We start from the raw sequence: 14,939 nt of genomic DNA, 5'->3' as shown, positions 1-14,939 counted from the left end.
TTTTTTTAAAACATACAGCTCAGTATTTAGGACAGTTCAGTTAATCAGTGTTTCCTGTTACTCTCTGTCATAGTTTTTTTAAAGCCTAGAATGAGAAAGTCTTAGTAGAATTTAAGACTGTTTTTCTTTTACAAACCATGATACTGATTCTAATTTGCAGGTTGAAGTTACATAATGTTATTTTGTTAGTATTGCTTTGAAATACAGAAGTATTACTTTCATAATTCACCCATCCTATCCTGTAACTTATGTATTTTATTTGCACCACTACACATTATTGCCAAATGTTCCAGTCATTTTGCTTCATATAAGCAGGCCATTTGGCCCATTGTGTTGGCTCCTTACTGAAGCAATAAAAACAATCCCATGGCCCCTTCTCTCACAATTGCCTTATATTTTTCTCTGCTTCAAATAATTTATCCAATTTCTACTTCAATGATGTAATGGTCTCTCCCTCTCAAGGACTCAGTGACAATGCATCCCATGTTCCAACAACCCGTCAATGTAAAGGAATTTCCCCTAATCTCTATCCTCAGTCTTCATAATAATGTTTAAATTGCTGAACTTTCCTCACTACCTCACCAATGCAAATTGTATATAAAAATAATAATTTGAAAGTATTATACACAAAATGATAGTGAAACCCTCCTGGTCTAGTTTAAAAAATGCAGCAAATAAACTCAGTGCAGCCAGAATAGCGTTACAGAGCTGTTTTATTTTGAAATGAAAATGTAAGTTTTCACAAATTTGGGTAAAAAAGCAAGTTCAAAAACAATGTTAAAACCAAGATTGACAGTGTTATTTATAAACAAAAATAAATACAGGCCAAGATTGTCACAAAAAATAAGTTATTAGGTTATAAGTCTGACAAGTTTCTCCTTTTTTGACACCCAGTGTCAGCATCAAGTGCTCCATCAGCAGGAGCTTTCCTCCAAAAAATAAGTATTCTTCCATCTTCTGTACTCTACCTGTTTATTTCAGTGTCACCTTTGGATTTCCCTGTCAAAAGCTTTATTTTTTTGATGAACTTAGGCCACGAATGACATATACAAGAAAAGTGGAGACAAAAATGATCTAAATACAGTGATCATTGGAGAAGATTCAGTAACACTTGCTCCATGGGGACATTTTCCATTATCCAAACTTAGCCTGAACAAATCCTTTAGTGCAAAATTGCTGTGGAGCCAAACCCACTGGGATCTAGATTAAACCAAAAGGCAAAAGACAGAGTGAGCACAATGAGCATGAATACAAGAAAGAGCCAGACAACTGGCCAGAGACAGCATGAGAAAGATGTGTGTGTGATTGAGAGAGAGATAGGAAAAGAGAATTTATCCCATTGATCTATGCATTAATCCATATTCAAAATTCAGCAGTGAAAAGGCAAGCACACTGCCCAATGCAGTGCATAACTCAACACAAGAACATTTTCCTAAAGTACTACAGACTGATTAAACATTTTTCCCATATTAAGGTGACCATCATTTTATCAAAACCTTTTTTAGACCATAACACATAGGAGCAGAAGTTAGGCCATTCGATCATGGCTGATAAGTTTCTCAACCCCATTCTCCCGCCTTCTCCCCGTAACCTTTGATCCCCTTACCAATCAAGAACCTATCTATCTCCGTCTTAAATACACTCAATGACCTGGCCTCCACAGCCTTCTGTGGCAATGAATTCCTTAGATTCACCACTCTCTGGCTAAAGAAGTTTCTCCTCATCTCTGTTCTAAAAGGTCTTCCCTTTACTCCGAGACTGTGCCCTCGGGTCCTAGTCTCTCCTACTAATGGAAACATCTTCCCCACGTCCACTCTATCCAGGCCTTTCAGTATTCTGTAAGTTTCAATCAGATCCTCCCTCATCCTTCTAAACTCCATCGAGTATAGACCCAGACTCCTCAAACGTTCCTCATATGTTAAGCCTTTCATTCCTGGGATCATTCTCATGAACCTCCTTTGGACCCTCTCCAGGGCCAGCACATCCTTCCTGAGATACGGGGCCCAAAATTGCTCACAATATTCTAAATGTGATCTGACCTGAGCCTTATAAAGCCTCAGCAGCACATCCCTGCTTTTATATTCTAGTCCTCTCGAAATAAATGCCAACATTGTATTTGCCTTCCTAAGTTTTTTCACTGTAAATACCCAACCTACTGGGATAAATGCCCCAAAAGTACTAAATCATTGCTTAATTGTGTAAATTCATTCAGAATAAAGACAAACACTCCAAAACTTCCCATCATATCGTCAGTGATTACCATTTCTTCTGGCGTATAGAAAATTATCCAATTCTAATTTATATCTAAGCTTAATTTGCTTTAAATGTTTCAAATAGAACATTTTTTTTCCTAAACAGTTAACTTAGGGCTATGCATCCTCAACCAGTGACACAATTGTCTGGGTACATATCTCTCTCAACAAAAGATAGGCTGCATTCAGCTGGATGGTATAACTTGTGGTCCGAGGTGGAATAAGAAAGGATAATCACTGCAAGTCTATTTTCCACCGCACACTTACAGTCAACTTGATGCAGACAAGCGGAATTAAGCCAAGTTCTTCACAGCCACTCTGTGCAATGTGGGACACAAGATCCATGGTTGAAAAACTCCGCAGAACAGTGTCAAACCTTTCCTAATGTAAAACCCACCTCCCTTTTCGACATCTTTCCTAAGAGCTTATGTGCCTTGGTGTCATATTTTGATTTATAATGCCAGTGAAGCACCTAAGGCCATTTAATTGTGTTAAAGATGCTACACAAAAGTTGTTGTTTCCCATCTCTCAGTGACCAACCCCAGCTTGCCTGAAAGATCAAATACAGTTTCACTTCCCAACTCCAATTTGTGGTTGGAACAGTTGTTAAATGGTCACTGTAGATAGGAGCTCACTGAGCATACAGCAGTGTCAGCTGTGGCTTAGTTGGTAATACTCTTGCCTCTGAATCACAAGGTTTCAGGTTAAGACCCACTTTAGGACTTGAGCACAAAAATCTAAGCTGACACTTCCACTGTCCAGATAGGAAAGTGGAGTTGAAGACCAAGGTCAGCCATTATCATACTGAATGGTGGAGCAGACTCGAGGGGCCAGATGGTCTTCTCCTGCTCCTATTTCTTATGTCAAGTACATGGATGTTGTAACAGGTTTCTCCGTAACATTCCTGCTTTCCTTCAGTACAGCTAGTGTGATACCCAGGTGTAAATTACACTCTTTTATATTTTTAGCTAGTCAGTCTTGTTGTGCAACTTTCTAACTCAGCCTGATCTACTGCATCTTACAGAATTTCACTGTCCAGGTATCTAACAAAATTAGTAAAAGCATAGCAGGGTAACACAATATTAATTGCAAGCCAGGAAGCTTTTGTCCTGGCACGATTGCAATTGTGCAAAGATATTCTGAAGAATAACTCAGACCTGTGAGTGCAGTCTGTTCCACAGACTGGCACAGATTATTAAAAATATCTTTTAAAAAAAAATTAAGTGCATTTTCTCAATGTATGCTCGATGTCACACTAACTCCATGTAAAATGGAACAAGAGAATTTTGGCTGCAGACTGAGCATTCCCTATAATTAGGAGTTTCACTTGTTCTTCAGTGCCTGAAACATCAGGCAGTACTGGCAAACAACCCTGGAGTTTCATTCAATCATATGTCAAAGGGTCAGCATTTATACCAACACAAAAAGGCACAAAAATCTAAGCCTCAATTTTGTGTTTTTGAAAATACAGTAATGTGCAGAAGAGGCCCAAAAGTTTAGAAAGCTCCGGGATCAAGCCTGCCATTTGTGTAAACATTAATGCATTCAGCTTGGATTTCTCCAAATTAAAAGGGATACAATCATTTAATTTGCCTCATCGTGATACGTAAAGGGATTTACTTAAAACTAAAAGGAAATATTCTACATTTTTTAAACTGCAGTTGTCCAATAATCCACTTTTGCAGCTACAGTTTTACAGCCCTTGGTTGAAAAGATTCTTTGTTCCTTTGGAAAATATACCATCTCTTCTGCCACTTTGATGGCCACTTCGTCAACATCTTTAAAATGCCTTGATTGCACCTCAGCTTTTGCACACATCACAACGTGCCTGTACTCCAATGGCAGAAAAGGAATAAAATAGTCTATTAGATTTTGGTCGATGAGACTGGTGTGCCAGAATCCGCCTGTAAAAATAGAAATCAAAGAAAAAAAAGTACATCTCAGTCTCAATCATATTCATATAGCTCTTAGGTTTGTCAGATTCTTAACATAAAAGTTTCTGGTTCATCCAGTATAATGCCAAAATAAATCGCATATTGCATTAATATAAAAAATCTTGCATTTATATAGCACCTTTCACAACCGCAGGATGTCACAAAGCACTTTACAGCCAATTAAGTACTTTTTTAAAAAAAATGTGTGGTTACTGCTATAATGTAGGAAGCATGATAGTCGATTTGAGCACAGCAGGCTCTCACAAACTGTAATGTTATAATTGCCATGTCATCTGTTTTTACTCATATTGGTTGAGGGATAAATATTGGCCAGGAAACCTGTGAAAACTGCCCTGCTCTTCTTTGAACTGAAGGCTGCAGGACCCATTATGTCCACCAAAAGGATAGGCTGGACCTAGTTTTCACAACTCACTCACATGAAGCCACCTCCAACAGGGTTGTACTCCCTTAGTATTGCACTGGGAGGATCAGCCTAGATTTTGTGCTCAAGTCTCTGGGATGGGGCTTGAACGCACTACCTTCTGACTCAGAAGCCACAGTTGGCAGAACGTTGCTTAGATCATTTGGCAGCCATTTCCAGAAAAGCTGAACATGGAAATGAATTTGACGGACACAACTGGATTGGTCAGTCAGCATATGTTTGGTATCAGGGAGACAAAGTTAATGCATACCTTCTCCCATTTCCTGCTCAAAAAACGCTGAACCAAGACTTACTCATTTTGTTGTTATAGACTTCTAAGGACAGACTGTTCTCCAAGTCTTTCCGTTGAATATTTTCCCTTTTCATCCCACGGTTCCAGAAATTTAACACAACTTCATTTATCTTCTCACCACCGGCATTACTATCCACAAAGAACATAGAGACAAACATTTCTTTACTTTGACTGTTTATTTCAAGAGGGTCAGAAGGAGCAAACGGTCAAAGATTTTAAGTAACTGACAAAAAAAACTAGTGGGGAAATGAGAAGTTTCTTTAGTGTGCCAGCTGTGGCTCAGTTTGTAGCACTCTTGCCTTCTGTGTCAGAAAGTTATTGAATCAGAGTCCCACCACAGGACCTTGGCACAAAAATCAAGGCTGACATCAGAGGATGTGTCTTTTGGATGAAACGTTAAACTGATTATTGTTTGTGTGAACTTGTTGCATGCAATGTGATATTGCCCAGATAATCTGTTTTTGTGATCTTGACCACGGGATACATGTTGGCCAGGTCACCGGGGATAACTCCCCCGCTCTCCTTTGAAATAGAGACATGGGATCTTTTATGTCCACTTGAGGGGGCAGCCAGGGTTTCAGTTTAATGCTTCAACCAAAAGATGGCACCTCCGAAAGTGCAGCACTCCCTCAGTACTGGACTGGAGTGCCAGCCTTGGTGTTATAACAGTAAGGATGCTATATAAATGCAAGTTGTTAGTGTTAGACATTCTTCCCAATTTTCATTTCCATTAGATGTATAATAGGTGGCTGATCTGATATTATCCACTTTATGCTGTTGCTCAAGACATTACACCCCCCACCCCCACTCCAGTGAAGTCCATATGTTCTCCCCGATGAGAAGCAAAAAAAGAGGTAAGCTCACTGGGAATGTCATATGGGATGCATCCACCATGCCAAATCCAGTCCACCTTCTGCTCATTGGGCAAGGTCCAAATGAATTTGGGAGCATGCTGCCTGTCTGCCCCCTCAGACACAAAAGAGAAAAAAAAATAGCACATTGCCTCAAACGTGCCGAGAAACCAGTGCATTCTTACCTCAGGAAGATGAACATGGCCTTTCGATAACTCACTCCATCAAGGTCGTTGTAGTACTCCAGGAACGGTTTAATGGAATCAATGAGCTCGGGGGGCATTTTGTCCATTTCGTCAAAAATAAAGAGGGACCGCTTACACATGCTAACATTCCCGTGAATCCATTCCTGCAACTGTTGCTGAATTAAGTCATTCGGGAAATAAAATTAAAAAAGAATGTTTGAATCCACGGAAAGCTAAACATTTTTTTAAAACATCAATTCTATCGCCAGCACCATTCTTGGCGGTTCTAAATCTGGGACTATCTCCTTTGAAGTTCATGCAGACTTCTCTATCATTCACAACAGACACAAAATAATTTGCATTTTCAGGTGCGAATATTTATTTGCGCTAGTGAAATTCTTTCATGGAAATGCACTTTTAGTATCATGGATAGTTTAATTTAATATGTATGCCCAGAATGTGCACCATCTCCACACAGTTCTGTCACCAGTAACTGGCTGCATATAATGGCATCACTATTCCCAGCCAGAACAGTGATGATTAGGGTAATTTCCCCATCCAACCGAGACTGTTAAACAGGGATTGATTTTACCCACAGAATTTTACATGTAAATATCTTCCACTCACTGCATTTTGCTCGAGAAACCACCCTGCTTATAATCAGTCTGCAGTTTTGGCCATGTTTGCTGTAGTTCGTAAAGACCATTTTTAAATAGACTCTGTAGTGTGCTGTTTAAACAGACTCTGTTTGCTGAGAAAGTAGATGTTATTTCGCTACAAGGTACACTCCTTGCTATGAACCCTATCAAATGACCTGCCCCAACTCCAACTTATTGGCCGACACATTGGTGTCAATAGAGACTGCCAGTGTAAAGGCTCCTCTCCCTAGGCATAAATATCCACCCCCATTGGCCTCCCATGATCCCTGAACCCAAGATCAAACAACTGCTTCAGTCTTGTAGTATAAGCACTCTTATTCAAAAAGTCTGGTTGTGTCAAAGCATTTCTCCAGATGTAGTTAGGGTGAGGCAACATTACAAAATATGCATGGTAATGTACACTTTCATAGCATGTGCTTGTGAGTGTGCATATATGTAGATAATTCGATAGCACAATCATTTCATAAATTGGGAATATACTTCCTTGAATACCCCAAAGAAAGAGCAGGGTTTTGACAATGTCATAGAGGCATTTATGGCACAGAGAGCTGCCAGTCAGCCCATCGAGTTGGCTCTCCATGGAGCAATCTAGTCAGTTCTATTGCCCCACTCTATTCCTGCAAGTTTATCTTTTTCAAGTGCTCATTTAATTTCCATTTGAAATCATTCATCATTTCTGCATCCACCACTCTTATGGGCTGAGTGTTTCAGGTTATTACCACTTGCTGCATAAGAAGTTCTTCCTCACATTTACCCTGCGCCTCTTGCTCAAGACCTTAAATCTGTGTCCCTTAGTCTTTGTGCCATCAGCTAATGGAAAAAGTTTGCTTTGTCTACCTTACCCAAACCTGTCATAATCTTGTATACCTCTATCAAATCTCCCCTCAATCTCCTTTGCTCCAAGCTAATTTGTTAGCTAAAATTCCCCATCCCTAGAACCGTTCCAGTATGTTCCAATATTATTAGCCTGGAACCAATGCACAGAATAGTATAGAAAAAAAACTGAAAATGTTGGAAATGTTCAATAGGTAAGGTAGCATCTGTGGAGAGGGAAACAATTTCAATTCTGATGAAAGGTAAGAGGTTTAACAGCTTTTAAGCAAATACAGGCAGGGCGGGAAAGAACAAAGATGAAGGGTAGTGGCAGAGCGGAAGGCAAGAGTAATAAAATGATAAAAGGGATGATAAAGCAACGCAAAGGGAAGGTGGTGATTGGACAAGGAAAAAAACAAGATGAGTCTAGGGGAAATGTAAATGGCAATGGCAGCGCAGAGATGGGAAGCTTGGAAAACCTGGCAAAGAAGTAGATGGTTCCCACAGGCCAGGAACCTGCTGGAAGAAAGGCAGGTAGACACCAGGGGTGTGGATCATCCCGCCGGTGGTGTTCAGCTAGGCACTGCCCACTCCCAAGCACCAGCTTATTCCTCCGCCCCCACCCAACCCCCAATTGGCTCTGGTGCAGTTATCCTCCATTACCAGCACTTTCCGTCCCATTGAAAATGGGGACAATGGTTAAAGACCAGAAGTCTGCAAGATAGTTGCTGAGAAAAGAAATGCGACGGTGTGCGAAAGCACGTTTCAGCAATGACACAATAGAAGGGAGATCAAAAATAATGAAGACAAAGAGAGTAACACAGGCAAACAGGAATCCCAACGGAGAGAAGCATGCAGAAGTTCAAAGCCTGGGACAGAAGTGGGAGGAAATACTGACACCAAGCATGACGTCATTCAAAACTCAGCCTTTTGTGCTCAGCAATGTTGAAATTCTATCCATTGTCTAGCCAATGAAAACATAATGCAGCAGAATCATAAAATCATAGAGTCTACAGCCTGACCGGATCAACGTACATAATCCAGATTTGATGGGACAATGGAGAAGGCGCCTTGCCTTGCGTATAACTTATGCTAATCCTGCCCTGGGAGAGTTTGCTCTAATTCTGAATCCTGTGTAAAGAACACTCTACTATGATAGAGAAAAATAAGAGGCGGGTAATTACCTTGTACTTGCTGGTATGTTCAGCAGTGGGAAAGTGAAAAGTAGTCACAAAGTGATGAACATATTTACTGTCCACTCCGTTTTTATAAAGACTTTCAGCTATTATTCTACTGACAAAGTTTTTGCCAGTACCAGTCCAGCCATGTAGAGATAGGGTGAGAGACTTCCTTGAGTTCTTGTTGCTCAAGAAACCTTCAATTGCCTTTGGAATCACATCAATTGCAATGTGCTGTCCAAACAGCTGCCTCCTCAAGTCAGCTTCTAATCCTGTTTTAAAAGTGAACAGAAAGACTGGTAATTATACATGCAGGATACTATTGATTTTTGTATTGATATAGAGAGTACAGAGAGGAGCATGACAGAGCGTGGCAGAAAGAGTATAAATATGCAACTGTGTTAGGTAACATAGAAAGTAGGAGTAGGTCATTCCACCGTTCGAGCCTGCTCCGCCATTCAATATGATCATGGCTGATCCTCTATCTCAAAGCCGTACTCCCACGCTCTCCCCATACCCTTTGATGTCTTTAGTCCAGAAATTTATCTATTCCTTCTTAATCATATTCAGTGACGGCCGCTTTAGCCTTCTGTGGTAGAGAATTCCATAGTCTCATCGTCCTCTGAATGAAGAAGTTTCTCCTCATCTCAGTCCTAAATGGTCTACTCTGTATCCTGAGACTGTGACCCCTTGTTCTTGACAACCCAGCCAGAGAAAATATCATCTCAGCATCCAGTCTGTCCATCTCTGTCAGAATTTTATGTTTTAATGAGATCCCCTTTCATTCTTCAAAACTCCAGTGAATACAGGCCTAGTTGGCCCAATTTCATATGACAATCCTGCCATTCCAGGAATCAGTCTGGTGAACCTTTGCTGCACTCCCTCTATGGCAAGTATATCCTTTCTTAGGTAAGGAGACCAAACCTGCACACAAAACTCCAGGTGTGATCTCACCAAGGCCTTGTACAGCTGCAGTAAGATATCCTTGCTCCTGTACTCAATGAAGGCCAACATACCATTTGCCTTCTTAACTGCTGGTGATACCAGAACAGGGACCGGCATCAGAATCCCATTCGGCAGCTGCTGAAAAGAACAAAAAGCCCCAGAGAAATTGTTCAGTGATTCCCCTAGCTGGCAAGTTACAGATTCCCCTTGGCCTAATCAACCATCCAAGATTGGCCTGAGTGTCCAGCAATGAAAGAACAATTTCCAAGCTACTTCCGTGAGCAAAACCCAGGGGGGGAAAAAATCATAAGGGCGTTAAAAATTTTGTATTTACAAAAAATTACTGTTTGACTAAATCAAGAATCATCCAATGGCATAATGGCAAATCTATTTGCTTTTCCATTGGCTGAGGGGTATGGCGCTGTGAGAATGGCTGTGTTGGGCAACCAATGGCAGGGAGGGACATGTGTTGATACCTCTGGCGATACATCCAGAGTTGGCAACCTTAGGCATAATGCAAATCCCAAGGGGCATTCAAGGCTCATAACCAGATATAATAACTGAATACAATACTCAAAACAGCAGTGAAAGATTGTGGAAACTAACTCCCATTCTAACCAGCTGCATAATGTTGACTCTGCTATTTACCTTTATGTCATGACAATTGTTAATCCATCACCAATCAATCTTAAGCCCAGAAAGGGAACAATTGAAACTGTTCCATCTCATTCCTGCATGTTATAAATTAGGAATTCTAAAAGTATCATTTAACATCTTCACTTTTTTTCTTACTTTTCCTTTCTGTCTCTTTCTTGATCCAATCTTTCTTTTCCTCTATTTTTCTTTTTGTATCTGAATTGACTAATCCACCCAACTTTGCAGTATCTCCTGTTTATTCACAGAATCACACAGTGCAGAAGGGGCCCTTCGGCCCATCGAGTCTGCACCAACAAGGGAGAAACACCTGACCTATCTACCTAATCCCATTTACCAGCACCTTGGCCCATAGCCTTGAATGTTATGGCATGCCAAGTGTTCATCCAGGTACTTTTTAAAGAATGTGAGGCAATCCAACTCCACCACCCTCCCAGGCAGCGCATTCCATTACCCTCTGAGTAAAAAAGTTTTTCCTCACATCTCCCCTAAACCTCCTGCCCCTCACCTTGAACTTATGTCCCCTCATGACTGACCCTTCAACTAAGGGGAACAGCTGCTCCCTATCCACCCTGTCCATGCCACTCATAATCTTGTACACCTCGATCAGGTTGCCCCTCAGTCTTCTCTGCTCCAATGAAAACAACCCAAGTCTATCTAACCTCTCTTCATAACTTAAATGTTTCATCCCAGGCAACACCCTGGTGAATCTCCTCTACACCCGCTCACATCCTTCCAATAATGTGGCAACTAGAACTGCACACAGTACTCCAGCTGTGGCCTCATCAAGGTTCTATACAACTTCAACATGACCTCCCTACTTTTGTAATCTATGCCTTGATTGATAAAGGCAAGTGTCCCAAATGCCTTTTTCATCACCCCACTAACATACCCCTCCACCTTCAGAGATCTATGGACACACACGCCAAGGTCCCTTTGTTCCTGAGAACTTCCTAGTGTCATGCTGTTCATTGAATTCTTCCTTGTCAAATTACTCCTTCCAAAGCGTATCACCTCACACTTATCTGCCCATTTGACCATCCTGTCTACATCTTCCTGTAGCCCAAGACACTCAACTTCACTGTTAACCACTCGGCCAATTGCTCAATCTTTGAATCTCATTGGTTAAAGGGATACTCCATTGGTCCCACTGTTCACTGAAGTCACAGATGCTCCAGTGCCCTCACCATGTTATCAGCTCTTGCATCCAGGAAGTAATGGCACAAAAATATTTCCAGCTGAAGGGTATGTAAGGAGAGTCTGACTAACTTGTATATCAGGTTTCCAGCAAGATCTGCTCCACTGATGTTGCAAGAGGTGTGGTTGCATTAGCAAAGAGCACAATAACTCTGCTACAAAGAAAGCCATTCTGCCTCCTGTTTACTAGCCTTAAAAAACTCTGGAAATTGTTTTTATTCTTTCGTGGGATGTGGGTGTCACTGACAAGGTTAGCATTTATTTTGTCCATTCCTAATTGCCCTTGAACTGAGTGACTTACTAGGCCATTTCAGAGGGCAGTTAAGATTCAACCACATTGCTGTGGCCCTGGAGTCACGTGTAGGCCTGACCAGGTAGGAATGGCAGATTTCCTTCCCTAAAGGGCATTAGTGAACCAGATGGGTTTTTACAACAATCAATGAGAGTTGTCATGGTCACAATTGTTGAGAATAGCTTTATATTCCAGATTTATTAATTGAATTTAAATTACACTAGCTACCAAGGTGGGATTTGAAAACGTGTCCCCAGAGCATTAGCCTGTGCCTCTAGGTCAGTAGCCCAGTAACATTACCCCTATGCCCTGAATGACAGAAAAATGCAAGAATTGCACTCATATAGCACTTTTCATGACCACAGGATGTCTCAAAGCATTTTGAAACCAATGAAGTACTTTTTGAGTGGCTCCCACAAACAGCAATCTGTTTTTTTGATGTTGATTGACACGACATTGAAGATAAAACTCCTTTGCTCCTCCTCAAAATACTTCCATTGAATCATTAACACCCACTAAAGCAGGCAGATGGAGCCTTGGTTTAACGTCTCATCTGAAAGGCGGCACCTGAGTACTGCACTGCAGTGTCAGCCTCGATGTTTGTGCTGAAGCCCTGAAACAGGACCTGAGCCCAGAATTTGTGACTCAGAGCTGAAAGTGCAACCAACTGAGCCACAGATGGCACACCGAGAGCAAGAAAAACTTCCTTATTTCTCTACAAGTTTCCAAATGGCAGCTGCGGCATTTCACCATCAACAGTGATGAAAGATAAGCAAGAAAAAAATTAGGCAAGATCTCTTCTGTTTTAAATACAAGAAATTAAAATTAAAATTAATTGATCCTGTGCCTGGCTCTGACCCCTGACCCCGTACCTGGCTCTGACCCCGTACCTGGCTCTGACCCCCTGACCCCGTACCTGGCTCTCACCCCCTGACCCCGTACCTGGCTCTGACAGCTTGACCCTGCTCTGACCCCCCTGACCCTGCACCTTTCACATCCAGCGGTATCCAGTCCTTGGTACAACATTCCTGGAAACGGCAGTTGAAATAATAATAGGCAACGGAAGCCGCCCCGGCCAATAAGGCGGAGGTGGAAATGGGCTCCAGCGCCGGACTCGGTCTCAGGGAGAGTGAGACGATCAAGAGCACCAAAACGCAGCTCCCCACCTCCATCTGCCCGCCAACGTACGGGACCCGAGAACTACAGCAGCCCAGCCCCGCCCCCCCCAGGCTTCACCACCGGAAACGCGCTTCGGGCTGGTCACGTCATTTCCCCGCCAGCGTCCCTTCCTATTGGCCACAATGGTACACGTGATAAGCGGGCGGAGTCAACATTATCATATCTGCATATGTGATTAGGGGGCGGGCCCATCGTTCAGGGGTGGGGCTGGCCCCACCTCCACCTCCACCTGCTTGGATGGATGGCAGTGATGGCAACTTCACATCCGTCTTCACCCAAGAGAACGAGGATGAAGGTATGGAACTCGGGGAGAGAGACTGCAAGGTTCTTGAGCAAATTAAGAAAAACGTCCTTATTTCTCTACAAGTTTCCAAATGGCAGCTGCGGCATTTCACCATCAACAGTGATGAAAGATAAGCAAGAAAAAAATTAGGCAAGATCTCTTCTGTTTTAAATACAAGAAATTAAAATTAAAATTAATTGATCCTGTGCCTGGCTCTGACCCCTGACCCCGTACCTGCTCTGAGGTGTTGGCAGGCTTAAAAGTGGGCAAATCTCCAGGTCCGGATGATTTGTGTCCCTGACAGCTGAGGGAGGCAAGGGAGGAGATCGCAGGGGCTCTGACCCGAATTTTTAATTCCTTTCTGGCCACGGGGGAGGTGCCAGAGGACTGGAGAACAGCTAATGTGGGTGCGCTATTGAAGAAGGGTTGTAGAGGTAAGCCAGGGAACTACAGGCCAGTGAGTCACATGTCAGTGGTAGGGAAACTATTGGAGAAAATTCTGAAGGAGAGAATCTATCTCCATTTGGAGAGGCAAGGTTTGATCAGGGATGGTCAGCATGGCTTTGTCAGAGGGAGGTCATGCCTAACAAATTTGAATTTTTTGAGGAGGTGACCAGGTGTGTAGATGAGTGTAGTGCAGTTGATGTAGTTTATATGGATTTCAGCAAAGCCTTTGACAAGGTCCCACATAGGAGACTTATAAAGAAGGCAAAGGCACATGGGATACAGGGTAATTTGATAAGGTGGATTCAAAATTGGCTTAGTTGTAGGAGACAGAGGGTGATGACAGAAAGCTGCTTTAGTGACTGGAAGCCAGTGTCCAGTGGCATACCACAGGGATTTGTGCTGGGTCCCCTATTATTTGTCATTTATATAAATGACATAGATAACCATGTGGGGGGTAGGATTAGTAAGTTTGTGGATGACACAAAGATTGGCCAGGTGGTTAACAGTGAGACTGAGTGTCTTGGGCTACAGGAAGATATAGACGGGATGGTCAAATGGGCAGATAAGTGGCAGATGGAATTTAACCCTGAAAAGTGTGAGGTGATTCACTTTGGAAGGAGTAATTTGACAAAGAAGTATTCAATGAACGGCATGACACTAGGAAGTTCTGAGGAACAAAGGGACCTTGATGTGAGTGTCCATAGTTCTTTGAAGGCGGAGAGGCACGTTAGTGGGGTGGTGCAAAAGGCATCTGGGACACTTGCCTTTATCAATCAAGGCATAGATTACAAAAGTAGGGAGGTCATGTTGGAGCTGTATAGAACCTAGATGAGGCCACAGCTGGAGTATTGTGTGCAGTTCTGGTCACATTATAGGAAGCATGTGATTGCATTGAAGGGGATGCAGAGGAGAATCACCAGGGATGAAACATTTAAGTTATGAAGAGAGGTTGGATAGACTAGGGTTGTTTTCGTTGGAGCAGAGAAGACTGAAGGGTGACCTGATCAAGGTGTACAAGATTATGAGGGGCATAGACAGGGTGGATAGGGAGCAGCTGTTGCCCTTAGTTGAAGGGTCAGTCATGAGGGGACATAAGTTTAAGATGAGGAGTAGGAGGTTTAGGGGGATGTGAGGAAAAACTTTTTTACTCAGAGGGTGGTGACGGTCTGGAATGCACTGCCTGGGAGGGTGGTGGAGGCAGGTTGCCTCACATCTTTTAAAAAGTATCTGGATGAGCACTTGGCACATCATAACATTCAAGGCTATGGGCCAAGTGCTGGTAAATGGGATTAGGTAGGTAGGTCAGGTGTTTCTCACGTGTTGGAGCAGACTCAAT

General features: G+C 42.4%; 1 protein-coding gene across 2 annotated transcripts; it reads right to left on the bottom strand.

Moving 5' to 3' along the window:
* Positions 1 to 695: 695 nt before the first annotated feature.
* Positions 696 to 12,913, bottom strand: LOC121281251 (torsin-1A-like). Of its 2 annotated transcripts, none has more exons than XM_041194084.1 (5): positions 12,683 to 12,913; positions 8,613 to 8,878; positions 5,957 to 6,132; positions 4,922 to 5,049; positions 696 to 4,156 (listed from the first exon to the last, which is right to left on the bottom strand). In XM_041194084.1, the coding sequence occupies exons 1-5, from the start codon at positions 12,864 to 12,866 to the stop codon at positions 3,903 to 3,905; spliced, it is 1,008 nt and encodes a 335-aa protein (XP_041050018.1). In that variant the 5' UTR covers positions 12,867 to 12,913; the 3' UTR covers positions 696 to 3,902. The 2 variants fall into 2 exon arrangements, with proteins under 2 accessions (XP_041050018.1, XP_041050019.1); XM_041194085.1 differs by lacking the exon at positions 12,683 to 12,913 and adding an exon at positions 12,094 to 12,273.
* Positions 12,914 to 14,939: the final 2,026 nt, after the last annotated feature.

Source organism: Carcharodon carcharias, chromosome 8 (assembly GCF_017639515.1).
Source record: "Carcharodon carcharias isolate sCarCar2 chromosome 8, sCarCar2.pri, whole genome shotgun sequence".
NCBI lineage: Eukaryota > Metazoa > Chordata > Chondrichthyes > Lamniformes > Lamnidae > Carcharodon > Carcharodon carcharias.
This window is presented reverse-complemented; position numbering and strand designations above follow the sequence as displayed.

Bases quoted from the DNA above. Each gene is read 5' to 3' on its own strand.
- LOC121281251 (XM_041194084.1), bottom strand. From the start codon at position 12,866: ATGGAGGTGGGGAGCTGCGTTTTGGTGCTCTTGATCGTCTCACTCTCC. The intron at 8,879-12,682 runs GTGCAGGGTCAG...CTTTTAAAACAG, and splicing joins GATACCGCTGGATGTGAAAG to GATTAGAAGCTGACTTGAGG. The intron at 6,133-8,612 runs GTAATTACCCGC...GACTTAATTCAG, and splicing joins AACATACCAGCAAGTACAAG to CAACAGTTGCAGGAATGGAT.